The following is a 21,981-nucleotide window of genomic DNA, read 5'->3' as shown; positions in this document are numbered from 1 at the left end:
GTCTCTGTGTTCACCCTCAGTGATCAGGACACCTGTCCTGTTTTGGAGGCAGGGTAAATTGGGCTCTCTGTCTCTTCCTCCTCCCTCCTCTCCATCTTGCCCTTGCCCTAACTTTTCACCTCCAAGACGCCCAACCAGACATTTGCTGAACAAAAGAGTTCTCTTTCTACAATTAACTTGCCCCCTTTAACAGCCCTCCCTGCCCTTCCTTCACGCACCTGCCCACCAGCTTCCCTCACCCTGCCCATGTCATAAATAGATACAACATGCTATCAGCGCTCAAAGAGCTTGTAGTCTAGTAATCGGGACAGATGTGATCAAAAATTCCCAACCTGAGTGTGCCAGGTGCAAAAAAGAGAAATGCCCAGGACTTGGTGGAGGAACAAAAGAGGAAGTGGTCTACTCCCCTTTTCACTGGGACTGAGTTGGTGAGGAGGAGGAGGGGGATGGGCCAACAGCTGAGCACTGGGTTTGTGTCAGACCTTCTGTATGCAGGGTTTGGCAGATGACCTCTTGATGACAGGCACTCAGGACGCATTAGCAGTTACTATCTTCTCAACATGCTTGGAAGGAGGGATTCTGTTCCATGCTTTACAAATGAGAAAGCTGAGCAGAAAAAGCGAAGTAACTTGGCCTCCAGGTCCAGGCTCCCATCCAAAGCTCACACTCTCAACCAGTGCTTCCGTGGACGCTCCTTTCCTTCTCAACCCCATGTGGCTTTAGCCCTTGGATGTTTAGGATCGTGCCAGCCTTCTCAGGCCTGGGGCCTCGGACGACCCCTCCGCCATACTGCGCACCCTGCAGTCTGAGAGGCAGACATGATGGTTTGTTTCCCGTGAGTGTTGAGTCACATGAAATTGCCAATATTTTGGCCTGTGGGGACTTCTAGAAATGGCAATTTCATATGGTTCAGCCTGATACACAGAACCAGATGAATTTTGGGTGACCCTGCTCCCTTGGCTCTGTTATTCTGTGAAAACCAGGACTTTCAGACCATTCTAACACCTTGCTGCCGGAGAATTTAGATCCAGAGATAGAAAAGAGAGAGAGCACCTTAGCAATTACTTTTCTCCCAGGAGACCAGACCCAGTGGCTCGGTATGAATAACTTAGGCAAGCCCATCTCTCACCTTTGGTTCCTGGTGGCCCCCAAAAGCTATGTCATCTACCGTGGACCCCATTCAGTGAAAGATTCTGATGTCACCTCTGTCTCCTTTTCACAGGTCTGACACACAGTGTCCAGACTCAAGGACAGCATCACGCTCTCTGAAATTCTTTTTCCCGTGTAGCCTTGAAGCTCCTGAGGTCAGCAGGGTTTCCTGAACAGTCAAGGCTGGTTGTGAGGCAAAATGAAAGCATTTACCTGTGGAAAAATTTTCCATATCTGAACCATAAACTCCCATATCCTGTTTTTGGCCACATTTGGATTTCCCCAGAGTTGGTCAGACATCCCCTCTGGTGGCCTCAATCGCAAACCAAAAATTTTATCCCCTGTCTTCTTTCATCTTCCCTTCATTCTCTTCACCTTCTCAGTCAATCGTCTTGAATAAGGTGATTATAAATCATGTCACTCCTTTCTCGGTTCTCATTCAGTTTTCTACCCATGACGAGCTGGCTACTGTCTCTGCCTCTGGCTTGCAGCTGCCCTGCCAGTGATTTGTCGCTAAAACCAATGGGTGCTTCTTTTTCTTCTCTTACCTGATCTCTAGGCAGTGATTGGAATTGTCCACCACATCCTTATTTTTGCAACATGCTTCTCTCAAACTCTTTTAGTTTTCTTCCTCCTTTGCAGACTCTTATTCCTTTGCCCATTCCTTAAATATTGGTCACTCTGAGGGTTTAGATAAGACTGTCTTTTCTTCCCACTCTGCATTCTCTCCAAGAATGAACCAAACACACCCGTGGCATCCACCCACGGCCTCTTTAGGTGTTGACTCCTAATTCACTACCTGCAGCCTAGTTGTCTGTCCTGATCTCTAGTCCATATTCCCAACACTTGTGGGACATCTCTGTTTTGCTGGGTCCTAACCCTCACACTCAGTACATTCAAGCTGACATGAGAACCTTTCTCACCCTGACCTGTCATATCCCATACACGTGGTGGCACTGTCTACTGGTGGCCCAAACCAGATACCTGAGAGGAATCCTTGACTCTTTTCTTGTGTATTCTCTATAACCAATCAATCCTCAAGTCCTGTAATTCTGTCTCATAATCTTTCATCACATCTTCACCAAGTGGATTTTGCTCTTTCGGCCTTGCCCTTCTTCAGACCATTCTTCGTATGGGAACAAGCGTGCTCTTGCTGCTCCTCAGTGGCTCCTCATCACACTTGGGACAAAGCCCTGACCTTCTGAACTTGGCTGATAAGACCATACGTGATTTGGTCAGTTCTTACCTTCTGCCTCTCATTACGTTCATTTGCCTCCTGAATACTCTTGCATACTTATTTCTCCTCGATTTCGCATTATTTATTTCTTCTCTCTAGCTCGTTATCTCAGATTTATCCTTAGGACCTAACTTGGCACACTTCTGCTCAAGCCTTTCCTGGGGCCCAAGTGTAGATAAAATGTCCTACCTGCTAAATCCCATAGAGCCCGTAAAGAGAGTGTGGGTGCTCAGAGGAAGAGGGAGCATAGGAAGAGCCATTTCTTGTTCTTTGCTGCCAGGACACTTGGCATAGTGTCCTGCACACACGAAGATGCTCATTGTACATTTGTTGAATGAATGAATCAATGAATCAATCAATCAATCAATCAATCAATGAACGAACTAACAAAGACCTCAGCAAGTACCAGAGTCTGTGTTCTCTTCTTATTTCTTTGTGCCATTTTGATGCTCATGTGCTCCTGCAGTCTTTAATAAGTACTTAAGGCATGCCGAATATTTCTCTCATCTTATTTAACCCTCACAATCTTCTGTGAGATCGGGATTAGCTCTATTCTGTATCTCATGCTCAGGTGAGAGGTGATTTGCTCAAGGTAAGAGAGTCAGAAGATCTGGGTTGAGCTTCCAGCCCTAAGCCCAGGGCCATTTCCGTCTTGATTTTGGTGTCAAACATCAGTATGCTTTGATTCTGCTCCAGTTCTGTCTTCCATTCATTCCTGGTCTGATAGATATTTCCTCTGGCCAGGGTTGATTTTCAAACTCAAGGAGATCTGAGAGGGGCACCTGGGTGGCTCAATTGGTTAAACATCTGACTTTGGCTCAGGTCATGATCTCGCAGTTTGTGGGTTCACGCCCTGCATTGGGCTCTGTGCTGACAGCTCAGAGCCTGGAGCCTGTTTCAAATTCTATGTCTCCCTCTCTCTCTGTCTTTCCCCCACTTGTGCTCTGTCTCTCTAAGAAATAAAAAAAAAAAAAAAAAAACCTCAAAAATTAAAAAAAAATAAAGAAAAAGGAGATCTGAGAGTATGGAAGAGGTGCCCTATTCAAAAACTTGGTTCAGTGGCTGCTTTGGACAGTAGGGGTTTGGTATCAGAGAAAGTCAAGGGTTGAAGAAACAAGAGTTTGTAACTTGTATCACCCATTTGAGTGGCAGTGGATTTTAATTTTTAATTTTAATTTTAATTTTAAACTTAAAAAGTCATTAGCCCTTGAGGATAGTATCTTATGCTATTGCCCATATAATGGGGGTATGAGTAATGGCTGTTCCCTAAAGGGGAAGGAGCCAGAATATAATGAATATCAACTATGGATCAGGAACTCGTTTTCTCTTCTTGAAATCCTATAAAATATGTATTTTGCCTGCTCAAGAAAAATCCTGATAGAGGAAGTCACCAGGTTACACGGTTAGTAAGTGGCTGAGCAAGGTTCAAAATCAGAGCTATCTGGCTTCCAGGTGCTTTGCCTCATGTGGCAGACAGTGCATTCCGCAGGCACACTTCCTGTGCTCAAATTTTTTGGTTCTGTGACTTTACTAGGATGTGTGACTTTGGGAAGCCATTTAATCTCTCCATACCCCTGTGTTTTAATTTCATAAATGTGGATAATAGTACTTCTCATAGGATTGTAGTGAGGACTAAACAAGGTAATGGCTATAAAGCATATTCCTATACATATTGACATTAATATATCAGCTACTATCATCGTCCACACCATCACCTTTGGTCCTTCTCCTTGCCAATGAGGGAGATTTTTCTGGGCCATGATATAAACAGGTTCTCGGAGAATTCGTCTTCAACTCTTTAGCACTCTTTGGAATTTAACAATCGGTCAAGGATGTTGGGTGCATGACTCAGAACATATGCCAGGAGGGATTGAAAGTATAGTTGAAAAACAACAGAGTGGACCACAGCTAAAGGATGGACATAACTCAGCTGGCCAGTCAGGAGTGCTGCCATAGGAATTGTCCTGCAAACAGGGTTAATGTTCTCAGGGGGAGATAGTAGTTAACTAGGCATGTTTGGATGTTCTCCCTAGGAGCTGCCAAAAATACATTTAAATTGACTTCCTAAGATTAATGGTCATATTTAAAGTACACCTCATGTAATAACTAATGTTTTGTGAATTCTTGCTAAATGTCTGGAACCGTGCTAAGCACATTGCTATCTTATTTAATCTTCAACCCAGTGTTGTAGATATTTTTATTATTTCCATTTTATAGTTGAGGCAACTAAGGCTTACAAAGGTCAAGTATGATCAGTTGTCGAACAAGTAAAAGAAAAAACTGGCATTTGAATCCAAGTCAGGCTGTCTCCAGAATCCATATTTTCTCTCACGTACCATCACGTATCCCTTCTCACACCCTCACACTGGGACTTCTTAACAGTCTCTGCCACAGGTGCCTAATTCTGTGACCTCAAGACTCAGTCTTCATTTATGTATAGATTTTATCACCTCAAGACAGATTCTCCAAAGTGGAAAGGAGGAGAAGAGCATTCTTAGATGGAGAGATGCCCCTGATGAGTTGATGTCAGGTTCTGATCTTGATTTTTGTGTGGGCAATGTCTTTCCACTTGAACCCAGGGGGTAGCTGGCTCACAAGCTCCTTGCAAGGAAGCCGGGCCAGACTCTTCTTGGTGCAGCTTCATTCCTCTTCTTCTATAATGAGAAATAGATTTGATAGTAGCAACTAGAATTTATTGTAGGCCTTTGTGCTAAGAACGAATTAAGACTTCCACTATGCCTTGAACTAATTCTGAATTAAAGGCTCGAGTATCCTGGACTAAGAGATTTTAGCAGCACTTTTGCTTAAATTCTATTAAAAATTTTTTTTCCAGCACCCTTCTCTTTCAGACTTTGAGTATCTCAGAAACATGGTTAAAAGGAGTTTTCACACCAATTTGAACTAGTGGACGACAGAACATAACTTACTTTTAAGAACTTAGTGTTCCTGGTGCTGACTTTCTAAGAGGGAAAGTTCTGGGCCATCCTTTTTTTATTTTCTTTGTTTTTTTTTTTTTAATATATTTTTTATTTATTTCTAGGAGAGAGAGAGAGAGAGTGTGAGCAGGGGAGGGTCAGAGAGAGAGAGGGAGATACAGACTCTGAAATTGGCTCCAGGCTCTGAGCTGGCAGTCAGCACAGAGCCCGACATGGGGCTCGAACCCACGAACCGCGAGATCATGACCTAAGCGAAAGTCGGACGCTTAACCGACTAAGCCACCCAGGCGCCCCTATTTTCTTCAAATCAGAACTTGGGAAACAAGATTTGAGGAAGGGTTCTTCTTAACACTTCCCAATTCAAGAGGCATTCTGGAAGATTTAAATGTTTTTGGTTAACAAAAGGAGCAGGACATGTGTTTTGGTTTTTCCAAGACACGTAGTCACTGTGCTTATTGGTCAGGGAGAGAATTGTGACTGGGTTTCTCACCCATCAGCTGTGCCTGTGCCTGTGTATCTGGATGTGTTAGTGGGAGAATGAGGTGCAGAGGGAAAGGCAATGTTAGTTTCAGTCCTTATGAAGAGGTGAATATTCTATTATGGGAGAATTCACAGGTAGGATTAATAAGTAAAAGAAGTGAATGTGATCTGGAGTCTTCAACGAACAGTTTAAATCAAGAGGAATTGCTGGACACAGCTAGCAGTGTCTGGAGCTTTGGGTGCTAATTCCAAGATCTGAGAATTATTTTCTTCCAATTCTTCCTTCTCTCTCTCTCTTTTTTTTTTGCTATTGTTTATTGGTTTTCTACCACCCATCAGACATTTTGCTCAGGCCTTTACTTACATTATCTCTTTGATTTTCACACAAGGGTCTCAGAGAAGTATGAGTGTTATCTCCTGTTGACCAACAGAGAAATCAAGGCTTATAAAGATTAAGTAACTCCCCCCCAGATCAGGCAAAGGGAAGAGTAGAGCCAGGACTCAAGCCCAGGTTTCCCTGGTTCTAGACCTTGACCTCTCAGCCACCTTGACCTCTCACTGTTTCTTCACTAAACATTTTTGTTCTTTGTTCCCAGGGACAGGATGAGAACTTCAGTCAATGTTGTGGGTGACTCCTTTGGGGCTGGGATTGTCTATCACCTCTCCAAGTCTGAGCTGGATACTATTGACTCCCAGCACCGTGTGCATGAAGATATTGAAATGACCAAGACTCAGTCCATGTATGATGACATGAAGAACCATAGGGAAAGCAACTCTAATCAATGTGTCTATGCCGCCCACAACTCTGTCATAGTAGATGAGTGCAAGGTACCTTTCTCATTCATGGATATTGAGACCTGTATATAATAGTGCATGCTCAGTTTCCTAAGACAAGCACCGGAAGTCCTGCATGTCTTATTGTCACATTTTCCTGAAGAATCATGTAACCTGAGCTTCTAGGAGTCCCAGATCATCTAACTCTGTGTCTAACGTGGCAGGTCTAACAGTGAAAGACCCAATCAGTTGCTTGTTTCATCCATGGAATATAAAACAATCATTCTGACCACCACCCCTCTTCCACCCACTCCACACATTTGATTGGTTTTCTTGAACATTTTGCCAAAGAATTTGTGGCTCTTAAGGCTTTGTTGGATTGCAAATATTCTATTCCTTGAATGAAACACTAAAAGAAATACCCAGAACCACTCAATTTATGTAGCACAAGTATTCCTACTTGCCATATATTACATACTGGTCAAAAATGTGCCCACACAACTTTGGGCAACTATCTTTCTCTTAATTATTTTTGTGGGAAGGTGAGTTTTGACCTTGCAGTCACTGTGCTCCAAGAATGGGGAAGCTATTTCAAGTAAAGGATAACTATCCTTCAGGACCATTATCCATAGACACTACCTTTCACACAGTGGCGGCACTAGCTTTCTTGAAACATGGATGTTCTGGACTCTTTTCCAAGCTGCTGGGTGCTAAGTCTTCAAGCTTGATGGGCTCTGTCTAGCCTTCATTGTAACTAACTTGACCTTGTCAAAGACAGAGTGTCATGACCAGAGTGAAGCAAACTTGGAGAAACCCTGGCAGGTGAGCAGAGTCTCCTCTGGGGGTTGGGTTGCTAAAATGGTCCCAAGCAGCAACTGAAAGCAGTCTGCACCCAATACAGATTTCTGATACTCTTTTGACTCCCGTTGACAAGATCTCATTTAATAGTTAATTTCTTCCTGGGTTATTTCTGGGTCATTCCAAATATACACATGGCTTCTGCCAGGCAAATAAGGGTGACATAGAAGTGATTCTCTTTACTGGACTGTAACAGAGGTCCAGAAGTCTAATGGACCAGCAATAGTCTTTTGCTCATCCCCTCTATATCAGATACATGTGTGGGTGAACCAAGGCTCTGGTACATATTAAGGAAGGACTTCCCATCAAGAGGCAGCTGCAAAAACGGACTCAGTGAAAATGATTCAAATTATTAGAAATGCAGATGTATCTAAAGTGCATATTCCATTCTCCTAGAAAGTTAGCGTTTCCCACATTTAGATGAATGTGCTGGATCATTCCCCATCAGAATGTTAGTTTGGGTCACCAAGGGTCCACATTCCCATGAAATGGCTTTGTGCTGTATTTATTGTGTGCCTTGTGGGGTTAAGTTAAGCACTGCCATCTCATTCCTATGACCTTCTATATTTTGATCATTCATCAGATATTTATTGAGCGCCCATTATCTGCAAATCTCTGAAATAGGCAATGGGAGGACAGAAAAGCGAATGTACAATTTTGTAGTAAAAAAAAGGGTTGATTCCAAATTACTGCCATGCAAGGAAAAATAATAGCATGAAATAAAATGAAATCAGCATATGTTTTTAAATCTTGCAATTGTATGTAAGAAGAATCCTAGTGATTGACTGTAGCGTGGCTCCTTTTGGAGCTTCTCAAGAGGCTTCTTAATAGTATTATAAGGACATGTTTTGAAAAAGCTGGTGTATAGATATGCAGATATATTTAGATTTCAGACTTTCTGGATTTTTTTTCCTTAAAGGACATTAAGCACATCAGAAGAAATTTGCTATATTTTTAAAGCAAAAAAATTCAAGCCCTAAAGGAAGATATTTGTGAACTGTCCCTCTCACTAGGAAATAAGCCCATGAGGAGGGACCCCGTTTCCCCTTTTGTCACTGCTGTATCCTAACACCTAAAGCAGTACCTGGCATGCAATAGGCGCTCTATAAATGTTTGTTGTATACATCATTTTAGCATCTTGACCCTGTGCTTTATTTCAGATAACCTTTTTGCAGGACAGTTCTGTGTAGGTACTGGCTTAGTCTCTCTATAATTGACAGCCTACCCAGCCACCTGCAAATTTGGTGAATTAGCATTTAGATGGTCAGAAGGACACTGAGCAAGTCAGGGACACGCTGAATGGCCATGTTGGTTTAATAACTATCTGGCTGTTTGAATTTTTTTAGTGAAATCCTTGGGTTCCACTCACAAAGTTAGTAGACCTCAGCCTTTGCGAGGTGAGGTGAACACCTCTTCCTACCTACACCAATTAACTGAGTTGCCACTGATGCATGAAAGGGGGCAGCCAGAGCCATGGAGATGAATTTGCACACTTTCCCAGAATATCTTAGACCTTCTGGTCCATTCTTAGTCTCACTGTTTTCAAAACCAAGATGGGAGACATCGATGCTTCCTGTCAGCCCCTCCCCTTCCTGCTTTTCTTCCAATCACTCAGGTAGTTGGAGCAAAGTAGGGTGGGATGAACTGGGGAGTAGAGTGTTGGCTTCCTTGAACCAGGTCAGAAAAAGAAATGCCAAAAAAAGGGGTGTCCCGGCCACTTTTGAAACACAGGCCCCAGTATTCAGCAAACAAGGCACACCCCCAAGTGTGGCCCAGTGTTCCAAAGGCCGCACAGCATGATTTATACTTTTGCACAGCTATTGATCTGGTTCATCACTGAAAGCCAAATAGGCACATTCAAGGTCAGAATGAACAGGCAACTTTCTCCCGGCAGACAGTTTGTTCCTGGCAGTCTTTACTGAGAGTTCACTGAAGGGGAAACAAATTTGCTGCAGCTCTGGTCAAAATGTTAACCACTTCGAGCATTACTATGTCACGTTGGCCTCTTCTTCTGTTTTCAAACTCTTGCCTTGTGAGAACTTTTTAATTTTATTCAGAGTAACTGCATGTGGGGCGGTCATTGCTTGTCACATGGTCTTTCTAGAAAAATATGGGCGCCCACTGGGGATTAGAGAAACGAATGGCTTTTATTTTCATTCTCTTGGTTTGTGAAGGGCACTTGTGTTCTGTTCCTAGCATGTAGTGTGTGTTCCTAACGCATGCGTTTCACTGCCACTTGGGTAAGAAGAAGATCAGATTTCTTTCAAACATCGCTGCCTTTGTCATGTCTCCATATCCTAATGCTTCCATAAATCCAGTCTCTCCATTATGTGGAATATCAGTCGTGGGTTTAAGTTTGCACATGACGTTGAGGACAGACGGAAGGTAAGCTAGGAAAATGATCTAGAAGTGGAGGGGAATACCTCCCACTCTATCTCTGTAAGGGTTCAGTTCGCTTCGAGCCAGGGGAGAATAATACAGACGCTCTGGTGATTATACTTGATTATGAAATGCCTGCATTGAAATAATTTGGATATACTTGTCACTGATGTCTGGCTTTCAATCCCCTCTTTTCTTCCTGATTTTTAAAGCCCAGATAGCTTATCTGGTATCCAGACCATCATGATTTCTGATTTTGAAATTGGACGTGTATGAACTCCATCTGGCCTCACAGCAACTGAACACGTGCATGTGTAGAACTAGCTGTCTAGTTCTGGATTTTTTTCTGGTTGTATGGAGTAGCACAAGGTGGTATTTATTAAGTGTTGCATTATTATATGATGGGTCTGTGTGTAGTTAGACACCCCCACAACCCTGAAAGCATTAGTAGAACTTAGCCCCCAGACTGCAGACTCTCTCCACACCCCCCAAGGTAAATATGGACTTTTCAACATTCACAAATCTGTGTTGAAAAGCAAGACTGGCTTAGAATCAATTGGGAAAGAACGACATTTAGAACTAACACGGAAGTCATAGAGTGTAACTCGGATCTGGTGCTCCTCCACATAACCTATGGGGTGGTTTTCTGGTTCGTGGCCCGTAAGCTGCATGTTGATGATGATTATTTTCAGGTAACTCTGGCAGCCAACGGAAAGTCAGCCGACGGCAGTGTTGAGGAAGAACCTTGGAAACGTGAAAAATAAGGATGTGACTCTCAGCAAATTCTTGCATAAACTCCCCAGCTTATCCTCTGGTAAAAGAGAGTATGAAACAAGCTTTCTTTAAAAAGAAAAAAAAATGCATTTATTTCCGTGTTTCCTTAATCTGTTAGCCGAGGCTTCGAGGATCTGTTGTGAGTCAGTAGGCACGGTGCTGTGTCTTTGCCAAGTAATGCTTCATAACCATCTCATTCTCTCACCTGTATTATTGTTTGAATGGATGCTGCTGGAGGAACCAGTTGGAACTGAACATGCATTCTTGCCAGCTTCCCTTTTCTTTCTAAATGCAGAGCCATGGACGCTCTTTTCCCAGGGGATACAACTACAGCAATGCGGCGCCCTCAGGGGACGTGGGATACCGAGCACTCAGTGTGTGATCCCTTCAAGTGTTTTTCATGATTCCGCTTCATTACGCACAAGAGATTCTGTTAGAAGCCTCTAGTTCTCTTGAAATGTCTTGTAGAGTTTGCCCATGTGTTGGTTAAAAGCAGATACCTTGCCTTAGGGAACTCTGATAATCTAGCTTCTGTATACTCTTGAAACTAAATCTTCCAGAAAGAATTCTAGTGGGAGCTGTGCTCCTCACGACAATGGATCACGGAGCCCACTGAGTTTCTGCTCGACCCTTCTCTAGTCTGTGGAAATAGTCATTGACATTTCAAAGTATGTGTCATAATTTGCTTCAAATTGGATAACAGATTAGGATGTAATTTGCACATAGCCGCCGTATATATTGACAAAAGCAAGAGACCGCGGCCAACACAGACTTGAGCCAGATTCAAACAATCCAATTTGTTTGGGATTGGTTTGCATTTGCCTGACAGTGAAATCAAGTGAGACTATTTGGTTTATGCTTTCCTTTCTTTGTTTCAGCCCTAAAATTCGTGTTTGGGTTTCTAACCAAAAAAGGCATTTTTAATTCCCAAATGGTTTCAGCGATAGTCTCATTAACCTGGAAGACCTAATCATTTTACTCTCCTCACCCAGGGAGGACAGTTATGTTGGTTATGCCTCTTTTAACACCACCTCTTGATAAAAGCAAAGCACTGTCGTTGATCTAATATGCAGAAAGCTTTTGGTGGTATTCTATCAAAGCACATAAAACCAGGTACAGGGCACAGTTGAAAGCAGAGCCAGTCTTCCTCCCCAGTCTTCTCTGTAGCAAGGCATAGAAAATAAGCACTTGTAAATCCCTATAAAGGTGACATTCCTGTGGCAAAGTCAAGAAAACCTTGAGCCATGAAATGGGAGCACATGATGGCCCCTCACAGGTTCACAGATGGAATCTTTTCAAGGCTGTCATGGTTTGAGGAAGTCAGTAATACAGGTGGATTAGCACAGTGCCTTGTATGCCACAGGCACCCAACGAATCCTGATGATAGATCGTGCAAGCTAAGTCTGTCGATGTCTCTCCTATTATTTTTCTGTTGAATAACTCACAGTATTTTCCTAAGGTTGCTGGCTTTGGGAGTTTGCTGAGAACTTGAACATGAATCACTGAGAAATAAAGCCCACTTGACTAACTCTGAGAAGTGTGTAGAAGCTTGGTCCACACGTAGCAATCTGGTGGCCATCAGAGGCCAGCAGCTGGGTGCTGGGGTATACGTAAGTAGTCCTAGAGTCCGAATTCTCTGGGGAGAGGGGATTTTTAGACATCACATATGCTTTATTACCTATTCACAATGACTTTTCTTTTCCAAACTAGAACATACAGGAGACATGAGATTCCAATTGTTTTTGTCTCTGAAACCCCAGTTATTTTTGGATAAGGATCACTATTGAGCAGTATTAAGCAGCTTCCCCCCCCCCTTTTTTTTTTTAAAAATTGTCATTGGTTCTTCATTTTCATTAGATGAACAACTAACTGGGTGGCCAAGGACGTACTGAAATGTACTAGTGGAAAACACATCCTTTATGGCAGATATTGTGGGTCAAGGGGACAGTTCCTGGATTTAGCTATGAAACTGTTAAGGATTGTCTTTAAGTGGTGCTCCCGAGAGCATTTTTATGGTGAAGAGAAGGATCTAGGCAAGGCAGTGAGGAGTCTGTGGGTTTTGCCGTTTAAGGCCAGCTGAGCACCTGCACATGCTGGTGTGTTTCTCGAAAGAGTGGTCTCAGGATTGTCTTCCCAAGACCCTGCCTAGATGTCTTCTTGCTTTGCTTTGTCTTCAGCATTTTCCTAGTTATCCTATGAATATATAATGGGACAGTGATTCAGAAGAAACGAGGTGTATGCTTAACAAAGCAGGTTTTTCTGGGTCTAGACCACGTGTAATAAATTTCACGAGACTACGCTTGGGGAATCGCATTCGTCTGGAAAGTCAACAAGGCATATTAAAAATGAATAATCTGTCAAATTCAGGACTGACCTGAAAATCCAGGATATATGTAGAGCTAACATAGGACTGTGTTCTCTATGTTTTTTAGGTCTCATTCATTCTTCTTATGCCATGCCCATTTGGGTGCTCCTTGGCCGGCATGTGTGCCATCAACAGAACAAACAGAGCCAGAATATACCTTCAAAAGCTTTTTCTAAATAAGATTTGTATAGTCTGTCATTTATATGCATAGATTTATATTCATAGGTTCAACACAGATATAAATGCTTATAATGGTCCATTAATATTTGATGATACATAAAAGTTATATACAGACATAGCAGGCCAGACCCGTATACTGCATCCTATGAGGTCAATAAGTCAGGGCTTTGACAACACCATTTTGTTAGAGACCCATTCACTCTTTTTAGGAATCCGAATCGTTTTGAGAGAAAACCAATTACCAGGCTCTTTATCTTCCCCTTTACAATTGTTGCCCACCAGGAAACCCAAGTAGAATCATTTGATTACTCACTACAATTCAAAGAGCCAAATCCCATCAGCAAGAAGAATGGCTTAGCTCTCAAGGTGAGATCTTTGAGAATGTGCCTCCCATAGAGAGCATGGAAGAATCAAGGCAGTCATCTAGATTATGTAGATCTTCAAGTAATGAGATCTGAACCAAGTAGATGTCAGTTTCAATTCTTCACTTCTTACTGTGTGTGGAAACACAGTCTATAGTCTCATTGCCTGCAGAAGTTACCTTGTCCTGTAAAAGACAAGTATTTTCTTCTCCCCTGCAACTGCCAGTCAGCTAAAAGAAAGGGTGTCAAAGTCCCTAGCTCCTGGATTTACACTGGAGAAAACTGACAAAGGCTTAGGGGAAATTCAGTTTATGGGGAGATGTATTCCTGGTAGGAAATGTCAGGAATCCCAATGACTGGTTGATTAGAGGGCCTCAGGTCATTTCCAACTTGTCATGGGGAATGTGCCACAAGTGTGTCTCATCAAGAAACCCTTTTGGAGTTGGGTAACTCATCTGCCGGGTCCCTGAAAAGAAACCCAGTCCTACCATGTTTTTGCAACTATCACACTTCCTTTTGTTTTCAGTACAATATTTTACTTTTGTCAAAACTAAGGGCTCTGTCTGTGCTGTGTTTCCCCCGTGAAATACAGCAGTAAGTCCAAACAGGTGCGCACATGCTCAGAGAGAATTTTTCCATGGTTCAGACACTTGAGGAGCAGGTGTTTACAGCTCTTGCTTGGTCTTATGGCTACAAGTGCTCGGCAGCTACACCCAATGGAGGTGGCTCTTCTTTGCTGCTTTTTTATTCTTAGGGCCATAGAGTTGTCTAGGGTGCTGGTTTTGCTTTTTCTTATTCTCCGAATAAATTCATTCCAAGCCAAGCAAAAGGACCAACGACATTTTTTTTCAGTTGTTGTAATACTTGCTCTTTGAATATTAGGGTCACAATAATTGTACTCTTAATCCCCATCACCTGTTTCACACATACCCCATCTCCCCTTTAGTAACCGCCAGTTTGTTCTCTATATTCAAAAGTCTGGGGTTTTTTGGGTTTTATTTTGTTTTGTTTTTTGTCAGTCTCTCTTCTTTTCTTCATTTGTTTCTTAAATTCAACACATGAGTGAAATCCTATGGTGTTTGTCTTTCTCTGACTTATTTCGCTTAGCATTATACCCTCTCTTAGAACTTAAAAAGATCAAGTTTAAGCAAAGAGCCTGAAGGAATTGAGTTTTGTAAATCTAGTTGTCAGAGATTAATGGTCTCAGTATCTCTGGTACTCTCTGGTTAAAACCTAGAATAAGGGCCATTGAGTGCCAACCTAGGCAGGTGCCCCATTGGCAGATCGTTCTCCTTAGGTGGAGCAAGTTCAAAGCTTCTCAGGCAATAGTACCTAATGGTTTTCCCAAAAGGAAAACCCAAGTCCCCACTCTTCCTCCTCCTTTCTCATTCCACCTGTCATTGTTGCTGCTTAAGAGACGATTAAGTAAGAGACCACATGGTTAGTGCATGAGTTGGCTTTAGAAAAGATGGTGAGGAATCTTATTTGCACACGATCTCATTTCACAGCATAGCACAGCAAATTCAGGTAATGACATAGGGATGATGAGGAACGACCCAGTCAGGCACAGGAAACATTTGCCTTGGATGGCACCAGTTTTTAGCTGTATAACTTACATAAGTCACTTTATGCCCAAACCTCATTCCTTCCCATCTGTAAAGTGAAGGAGTCGGATTAAGTGATTAAAACCATCTTCCAGCCCTAAGAATCCAGGATATTATGATCTCTGCTTTAATTTCTTTTTTTTTTTATTAGAGGCTTACTACCATAAAATATGACTTACCTATAATTTAAGTCAGAGTGGCCCACAATCATGAGTAGTCACTTTGGATTTCTTTTCATCCCCTTGGGAGGGGTGGATATTAACTCAAGCCTCTCTCTTCATTTGATGTTTTACAACAAGCGTGTCAATCCATAGTTTGGTGTTTGGGGGATACCAACAGACATCTTTTTACAAAACTGCCCTTTGCCTAACTCACTGTCTTAGTAGAAGTAGCGATTCAGCTCAGAAGAACCTGGTGCCAGAGGGACAGGGTGAGTCGATAGCTTCCCTCAAGGCCTTAGATCGTTCCTGCCGTAGCAACAGAGTCTGTTCCAAACACCCAAAGCCCACGGTTTTCTCCAAACCATCCTAATCACCAAGCCAGTAATGGGAATTTGGGAGTCTTTGGCAAATAAACTTGAACACTCTTAGGAAATTTGGTGCAGGATTTACAGAATAACAGCGACCGTCTGTCAATGCCTTCCCTCTCTGCCCGTATGCAGCCATGCACTTTCAAGCACATGCTGACCCTGGGCCAAGTCCTTTCTCTGGAGAGATAGGCAGGGATATTTGAATTCATTTTCAGATTGCCCTCCTGGTTCACTTTTATTGTGGGCACCACGCAGAAGCTCTGTCTCACAAGAATGGAGCTGGGCTGGTTACCACTGCTCTCTTCAACTCTCAGGAGTTGCTAAGGTAGATAAAATGCATGGTCTGTCTGTAAGATGCATGCCACCAGCCATGGCCATTCAACACCCTCTTGCACTTTCTGGTACTGCTTGCAATGGGCCGCTGCTTTCATCCTTGCTCTGTGGCCAGACTTCTGCTAAATATGGAATAGGTTTGGTATTTACCAAAGGTGCTGTGAGCACCTTTATTGCCAGAGAAGACTTCAGCTCTTTAGGTTTGGGGAAACAAGATGTAAGACTGGGGCTGAAAGGACTGGATTAAGTTTTCCATTATTCTTTGCTTTTTAAGTGCAGAAGACCAGATTGCAAGAACAGCAAGAAAAAGGCTATTTCTTAACTGACCCAAATAAGAACCTAGAAAAGTAAGAGAAGCCCTCAAGTTCTCATTTCCTTCACTCAAAGTATATCCTGAAAATTACTGATGAGTTTTTTTTTTCTACGTCCAGCCTTGCTTCACCTTCCTACCTCCAAACCAGGTACCCATTTTGATATTTTTAAAGTTCCTCCGATTATTATATGGGACCGTTTTATGCCGAGACTAAACCTGTTGCTGAAACAGGCCCCACTGCTTTGCAGAGTCGACACATGACTCTGCCTGGGTAATAACAGGTCTCCCGTTTGTGCGGAGAAACCCCCAGTACCTGGGTGAGTGTTGGAATGTAACAGGTGACTGTTACCCTTGTCATCATTCCCCACGGAGATGGGGAGGATGCAGTGAGAGCCTTGCTCCTCCGGGGCTCCGTGTCTCCCCATGGCAACCACTCAGCCTGCCTAGAAGTGGCTGTTGCCTTCGGTAGGGGAGAAATGCACACCCAAGCCAAGGAAGCTGGTCTAGCACAACTCAGGTTTCTTCCCCATGGAGCGAATCCTCTGAGCTGTGTGATCAGAATGCTGGCCCTCTGGTTGCTTCATACTCCAGGAGAGCAGTTTTCCTTACTGGGGACTCAACGTTGGGCATCCAGATCTTTCCATAAATCACCTTAACTTCCTCGCCTCTTCTCCCCCTTGGGAAACCTCAACATTGCATTCCCGTGTTGCACACCACAGATCAGATTATCTGGTCGCTATAGAGATTTGTATATAAAAGACTACTTTTGTGAGGATTTTTGTATATTGCTTTTCTATTTGTTTTCTACGGCTTAAGGAGAGAGCTGGCAAACTGTGAATCTAATTTGATCTTGCTGCCAGCAGATATATTTTGGCTTCCTGGTAAGAATCAATGTTACCGGGGACAGTACATTGCCCCCTGATCAGTATTACACCCCTCACTCATGAATTCCTCCAGCCCAATCTTACATTCTTTTTTAAACAAATCCCTGGGCTTCTTTGTTATTATTTATAAAGAGCATGAGAAAATGTATTTATAGACCTGGATATTATATGTTTAATATTGATTTAGCCTTTAATAATATTATAGGTTTGTATCTACTCTTCATAAATCATAAAGAACTCAGTGTAGACTGAATTAATCTATTTAGTATCTGTAATTTTGCAGACAGATATTTTCTTATGGTATTTTCTATATGACCACCTATGTAGAATTATAACTGATTAGAGCACAAGAAGTTTCTACAGCAAGTTAGAGCTATCAGTTGTTTCCTGAGCATAGAGCCACATTTTAAAAATTTAAGAATCCAGTCCTTGGCGATGCAATGCGATGAACAAAACGACCCTAAAGGACAGGGAATCATTTAACTCTGTGAGCTGGTTAAGATATGCATTGACACAATTAGTCTTTTTAACTTGAGGAATGGTGCTAGCTAACTCCTTATTTTTGACACCAGGCCTCATTTTTCCAGCTAAGCATTCAAATTTTGCAACAGCAAGAAGATGAAAAACTAAGCTCTTAATAGTGGGATCCTTTCTCTATCAGAACCTCCCCTGCCTTCCCAATTATTTAGGGACGCATTGGCTTAGGAAAACTTTGAATAGCAGAGCCTGAGGGCGAGTGCTAGGAAGCAAATCAAGACAGATTTGTTGCAGTTCATTCTTGCCAAGCAAATTAGAAGTAAATGTCACATTGTTATGTGAATTGAGCACATATTTTTAAGAAAAAAAAAGTTATTAGTACCAACTGTGAAGCAATACTCTTTATCGCTGGGGCTGGAGGTGGGCGCTTTGAGTCGCACTGAAATCGTCTAGAAGCAGCCCAGGTAGATTGTGTCCTCAGGTGAATAACGATCTATGTACTTTCCCCAAAAGGCAAATCAGTAGCTACTGCAAAGACGAAGGGGTCTTCCTTCTGCCAAACACACCCTCTGATATGGTTGTAGGGCTAGTATTTTTGCCATGTTTTTTTTTTTTTTTAAAAAAGTTACATAGAAAGTGTACTGATATGTATTTGAAACTGTTCCTCATTAAGCAAACAGATTAGATGTGCCCTCAACTGGCAACGATCGTACCTGTGATTTTCAAGTACAGATAGCTGTTCAAAGCATGAAGTTCTTGTGTGTGTACAGTAACACTTGGTTCGCGCATGAAGAACAGTGCCTATGCACTTTGTGTAGCTATAATGTAGATATCTCTGTGTAATTTCAGTGAAATGGTGTATAGATGTATTTTAATTTAATTTAAATGTTATTTTTGGCTATTCATCTAAATGCAGTAGACATGTTGATTGGTGTTTGAAACCTCTTTTTTTCCTTCTTAGATACCTAGTAAATCGCTTCTCCTCTTTTTAAATGTGATTTAGGGATATGTATCAGTGAAGAACTTAGCTGTGAATCCTTTGTACCAATGATTGTTTGAAAGTCTGGGTGTCCAGCATCTTTGTAAATATGCCATTCAGAGCAAGGGAGGGCTGGAGGTGTGTCATGATTCTTAGTGAAAGGTCATCTGAACTTCTGTATATGCATGGTGAATGCGGCTGTGGAACTTTGGATTATCTAGGCTTAGGTAGGCTTAGAAGGAGGACACTAATCTATAGCCCTCCTTTGCTTGGTGGATTGGACTCAGAGAGTCAAAAGGTTAGTCTGCTTCTCTGCATGCTAACGTCACGTCCTTAGTTCAAGGTCTGCCTCTCTAGTTGCCAAATACTGATCCTGATACTCATGACTTAAAGGTTCTGAAGAGCCTTGTCCCTTGGTTTCTTGAGTGAGGGTACAGAAAGGGCATTCACTGACTAACTTCCCTGCAGGCAAAACCCCACAAAAGCACAGTTCTGGTAACACACTGCACAGTTTCTGTTGAAAGAGCACCAGAGGCACAGGAATGGTCAGTGCACAGCTTTGAGGTTGCACAGGCAACTGATGAAGCACAGATCCCACGTATGTGACACGAGTATGACCTCTACCTATTAGGCTCTGTGTGCATGTTTTCAGTGATTGAGATGAACTAATATAAATATTGCCTCCTAAAACACACATTCTGTGTAATTACCACTAAAGGGAATGCTCTGGAGTTGATAGTTCCTGTAACCCCTTTCTCCTCCACAAGGACAGAGAAAAATGGCCACGTGCAGTTGGGGACACTGGGTGTCCCTCTCTTTTCACAAAAGGAGTGAAGTCTAAGCAATCCCAAGAGGGCACAAAGCACATGAATGTTCAGTGGCTTCTCAAATGATTGGAGGGAGGGGATATATATATATATATGGTGAGACAGGAACATTTTTCCTTGAAAATGTGGCTTCTTCAACTCCTCATCAGATTCAGGATGGAAACCTTACTGAAGGAAAGCTAACCTTTAGGCAGGATTTCCTACGGAGATTCTTGTGTGTCCAGAATGAAAGATAATTGTTTCCCTCACATTCACAATCCCCATTGGTCTAAAGTCATGTAGCATAGAACATCAATAGCACATAGTGTTTAAAGACTAATGAATGAAAAAAGATTAAAACGTCAACTAATTTTGGAGTTGTTTCTTAAAAACAGTTCTGGGAGATGCCTTGGTGGCAAAGCACATTTTGGTTAGCTGAGTTCTTTTGTTTTCACCTCCTGCTTTCTAACCTTTCTTACAATGTGGACTGATTACTGTAACATTTCATGTGTAAAATAACTGGATATTCTTTATATACTGGAAATGATCTGTGAATCCAATATTTCACTAAGTGTTTTAACTTTTGTGTATATATCTCTTATCAATAAATGTGGATTCCAATTTCTCTGCATGTTGCCTCTCCTTCAATTCCCATTTTAAACTAGTGTTGGTTACATAGTAAGGGCCTCTGGTGTTCCTTTTGGAGAAATTATGGATTGAAAACTACAGGGTCCAAATGAATACTTTCCAGGAAAGTGTAAAGCTGAGCCATAAAACAGTCACGTCTTACCTAAAGTTAGTGAGTTGGACAAAAATAGTATATAATCCAAATTTCCCCTATAAATTAGTCAATATGGGCCATTTCCCAAATGTCAGGGTTTAGAACAAGATTCATTTCTTAGTCACATAGAATGCACATCCGAGGTATCTAAAGGACACTGCTGTGCGCCATCTTCACTGAGGGAGTCCCAAAGAGACTTGATCTCCACGCATCTGCAGTTGCCAAATGCAGGAGAAGGGAATATGGCAGATGTTACACTGGGTCTCAAAGCTTCCTCCCAAATATTATGCACCTCACTTCTGTTCATGTTTCAATGGCCAGAGCCAGTCATGTGGATCTACCTAACTCCAAGGGGGCAGGGAAGTGTAACCTTACCAGGGGCCCAGGAAGAAAATTGGAAATGCTTGGTGAATAGCTCTGATGACTATTGGCCATAAAGAATCCTTAAATCATTCATAAAGGATAGCATACAAGCATATAGTCTTTCAATAAGTCCAACACTGTAAGTTTTTCCCTAACATTGGATAAACCATTACTATGAAGGTAAGTAGCAAGCATTTGACATCATATTGTAGCAATTAAATGCATGGTCTTCAAAAGTAGGATCACACTCAGCATGATGAGATTCTCACCCAGGGAAAGGTACGTGTACAGGAATGGAGACTCCCCCCAAGAAAATGGCAAGTTCTCTTTTGACACTCCAGGGCCCCCCATACTGAATAACATGGCTTAGATGAATTAATTATCCTCTCTCATTCTTTTTGGGTATGAAAGGAAGCAAATTTTTTCTTTTAAATAAGTAAAATAGACATTGATACACCATAAGTCTTTTTATGAATGTCACCAGTTTATTTAAACTGCTGGTAAAAGTGGACATTTTTTTTTTATTTTACATTTTTTTATTTTTTATTTTTTTGGACATTTTTTTAAATACACTTTTCCTTCTTCCCTGGGAGTCAAGTATATATCACATCACATCCATATTCAAAATTGTATTAAAATCTTATTTCCAGAATATATACTGGTCAGTAAATTCCTGGGCTGCCACTTTAAGATAGCAAAGAGCCACAAAACTCAATCAAGGTAAATATAACACTTTAGTGTGGATACAATTTGGTTGGTCCTTCGACAAAGGACACAGCCAGAGAGAAACTTGACTTTGCTTGTTCAGGAAGTATGATTCCCCATGTTCTAATTTCTTACCCTTTCATCTGGAGCAGAGGTGTTTAATCCATCCATTGACATTGTGAAAGCCAGTGGAATGTTGCTTTTACTTATCATGGCAAAAAAATATATATATAATTATTATGTATTATATACAAATCACATATATGTAATTATTATAATTATTATTATTATTATAGCTATTATTCTTTTAAGTGTAAGAATGAAAGGAGGAATTATGGACTGAGGGTTACAAGACATGAGTTCTGATCACCATACAGTCGCTAAAGAGTTGATTAGATATGGCCAAGTCCCTTTGCAATTTGGAAATAATTTTGGCATATGTAAAATCAGGGATTTGGATAAGGTAATTTCTAAACTTTTGAACTCTGAAATTTGCCTACCAGTCAGGTAAGTATCACGTATGTAACTTATATCGGAGTTATACTGCCACATGTATCGAAGTGCAGAAAGCCATTGTCCCACGCAAGAATGACAGCACCACCAATAATTTCCCCTGGCCTTGGCACCCTATCCCAGTCATCTGCTTAGCTTCCCAGAGGAAATGCTCCTAAGAATTTTGTTTACCATTCCCCTGTTTTTAGAAAATGGTTTTA

General features: G+C 41.8%; 1 protein-coding gene across 1 annotated transcript in view; it reads left to right on the top strand.

Annotated features, from left to right (window-relative positions):
* The window catches only part of SLC1A2 (solute carrier family 1 member 2), a 60,408-nt gene extending 40,364 nt beyond the window's left edge, over positions 1–20,044 (top strand). Inside the window, exons 9-10 of the mRNA XM_077777480.1 lie at positions 6,399–6,630; positions 10,506–20,044. Of these exons, the coding sequence (XP_077633606.1) occupies positions 6,399–6,630; positions 10,506–10,577 (304 nt within the window). The 3' untranslated portion in view covers positions 10,578–20,044. The remainder of the gene's footprint in view (positions 1–6,398; positions 6,631–10,505) is intronic.
* The last annotated feature ends 1,937 nt before the right edge of the window (positions 20,045–21,981 follow it).

Source organism: Crocuta crocuta, unplaced genomic scaffold (genome assembly GCF_008692635.1).
Source record: "Crocuta crocuta isolate KB4526 unplaced genomic scaffold, BGI_CrCroc_1.0 scaffold384, whole genome shotgun sequence".
In the NCBI taxonomy this organism is placed as follows: Eukaryota; Metazoa; Chordata; class Mammalia; order Carnivora; family Hyaenidae; genus Crocuta; species Crocuta crocuta.
The sequence above is the reverse complement of the archived record's forward strand: the minus strand, read 5'-3'. Positions and strand labels throughout refer to the sequence as shown.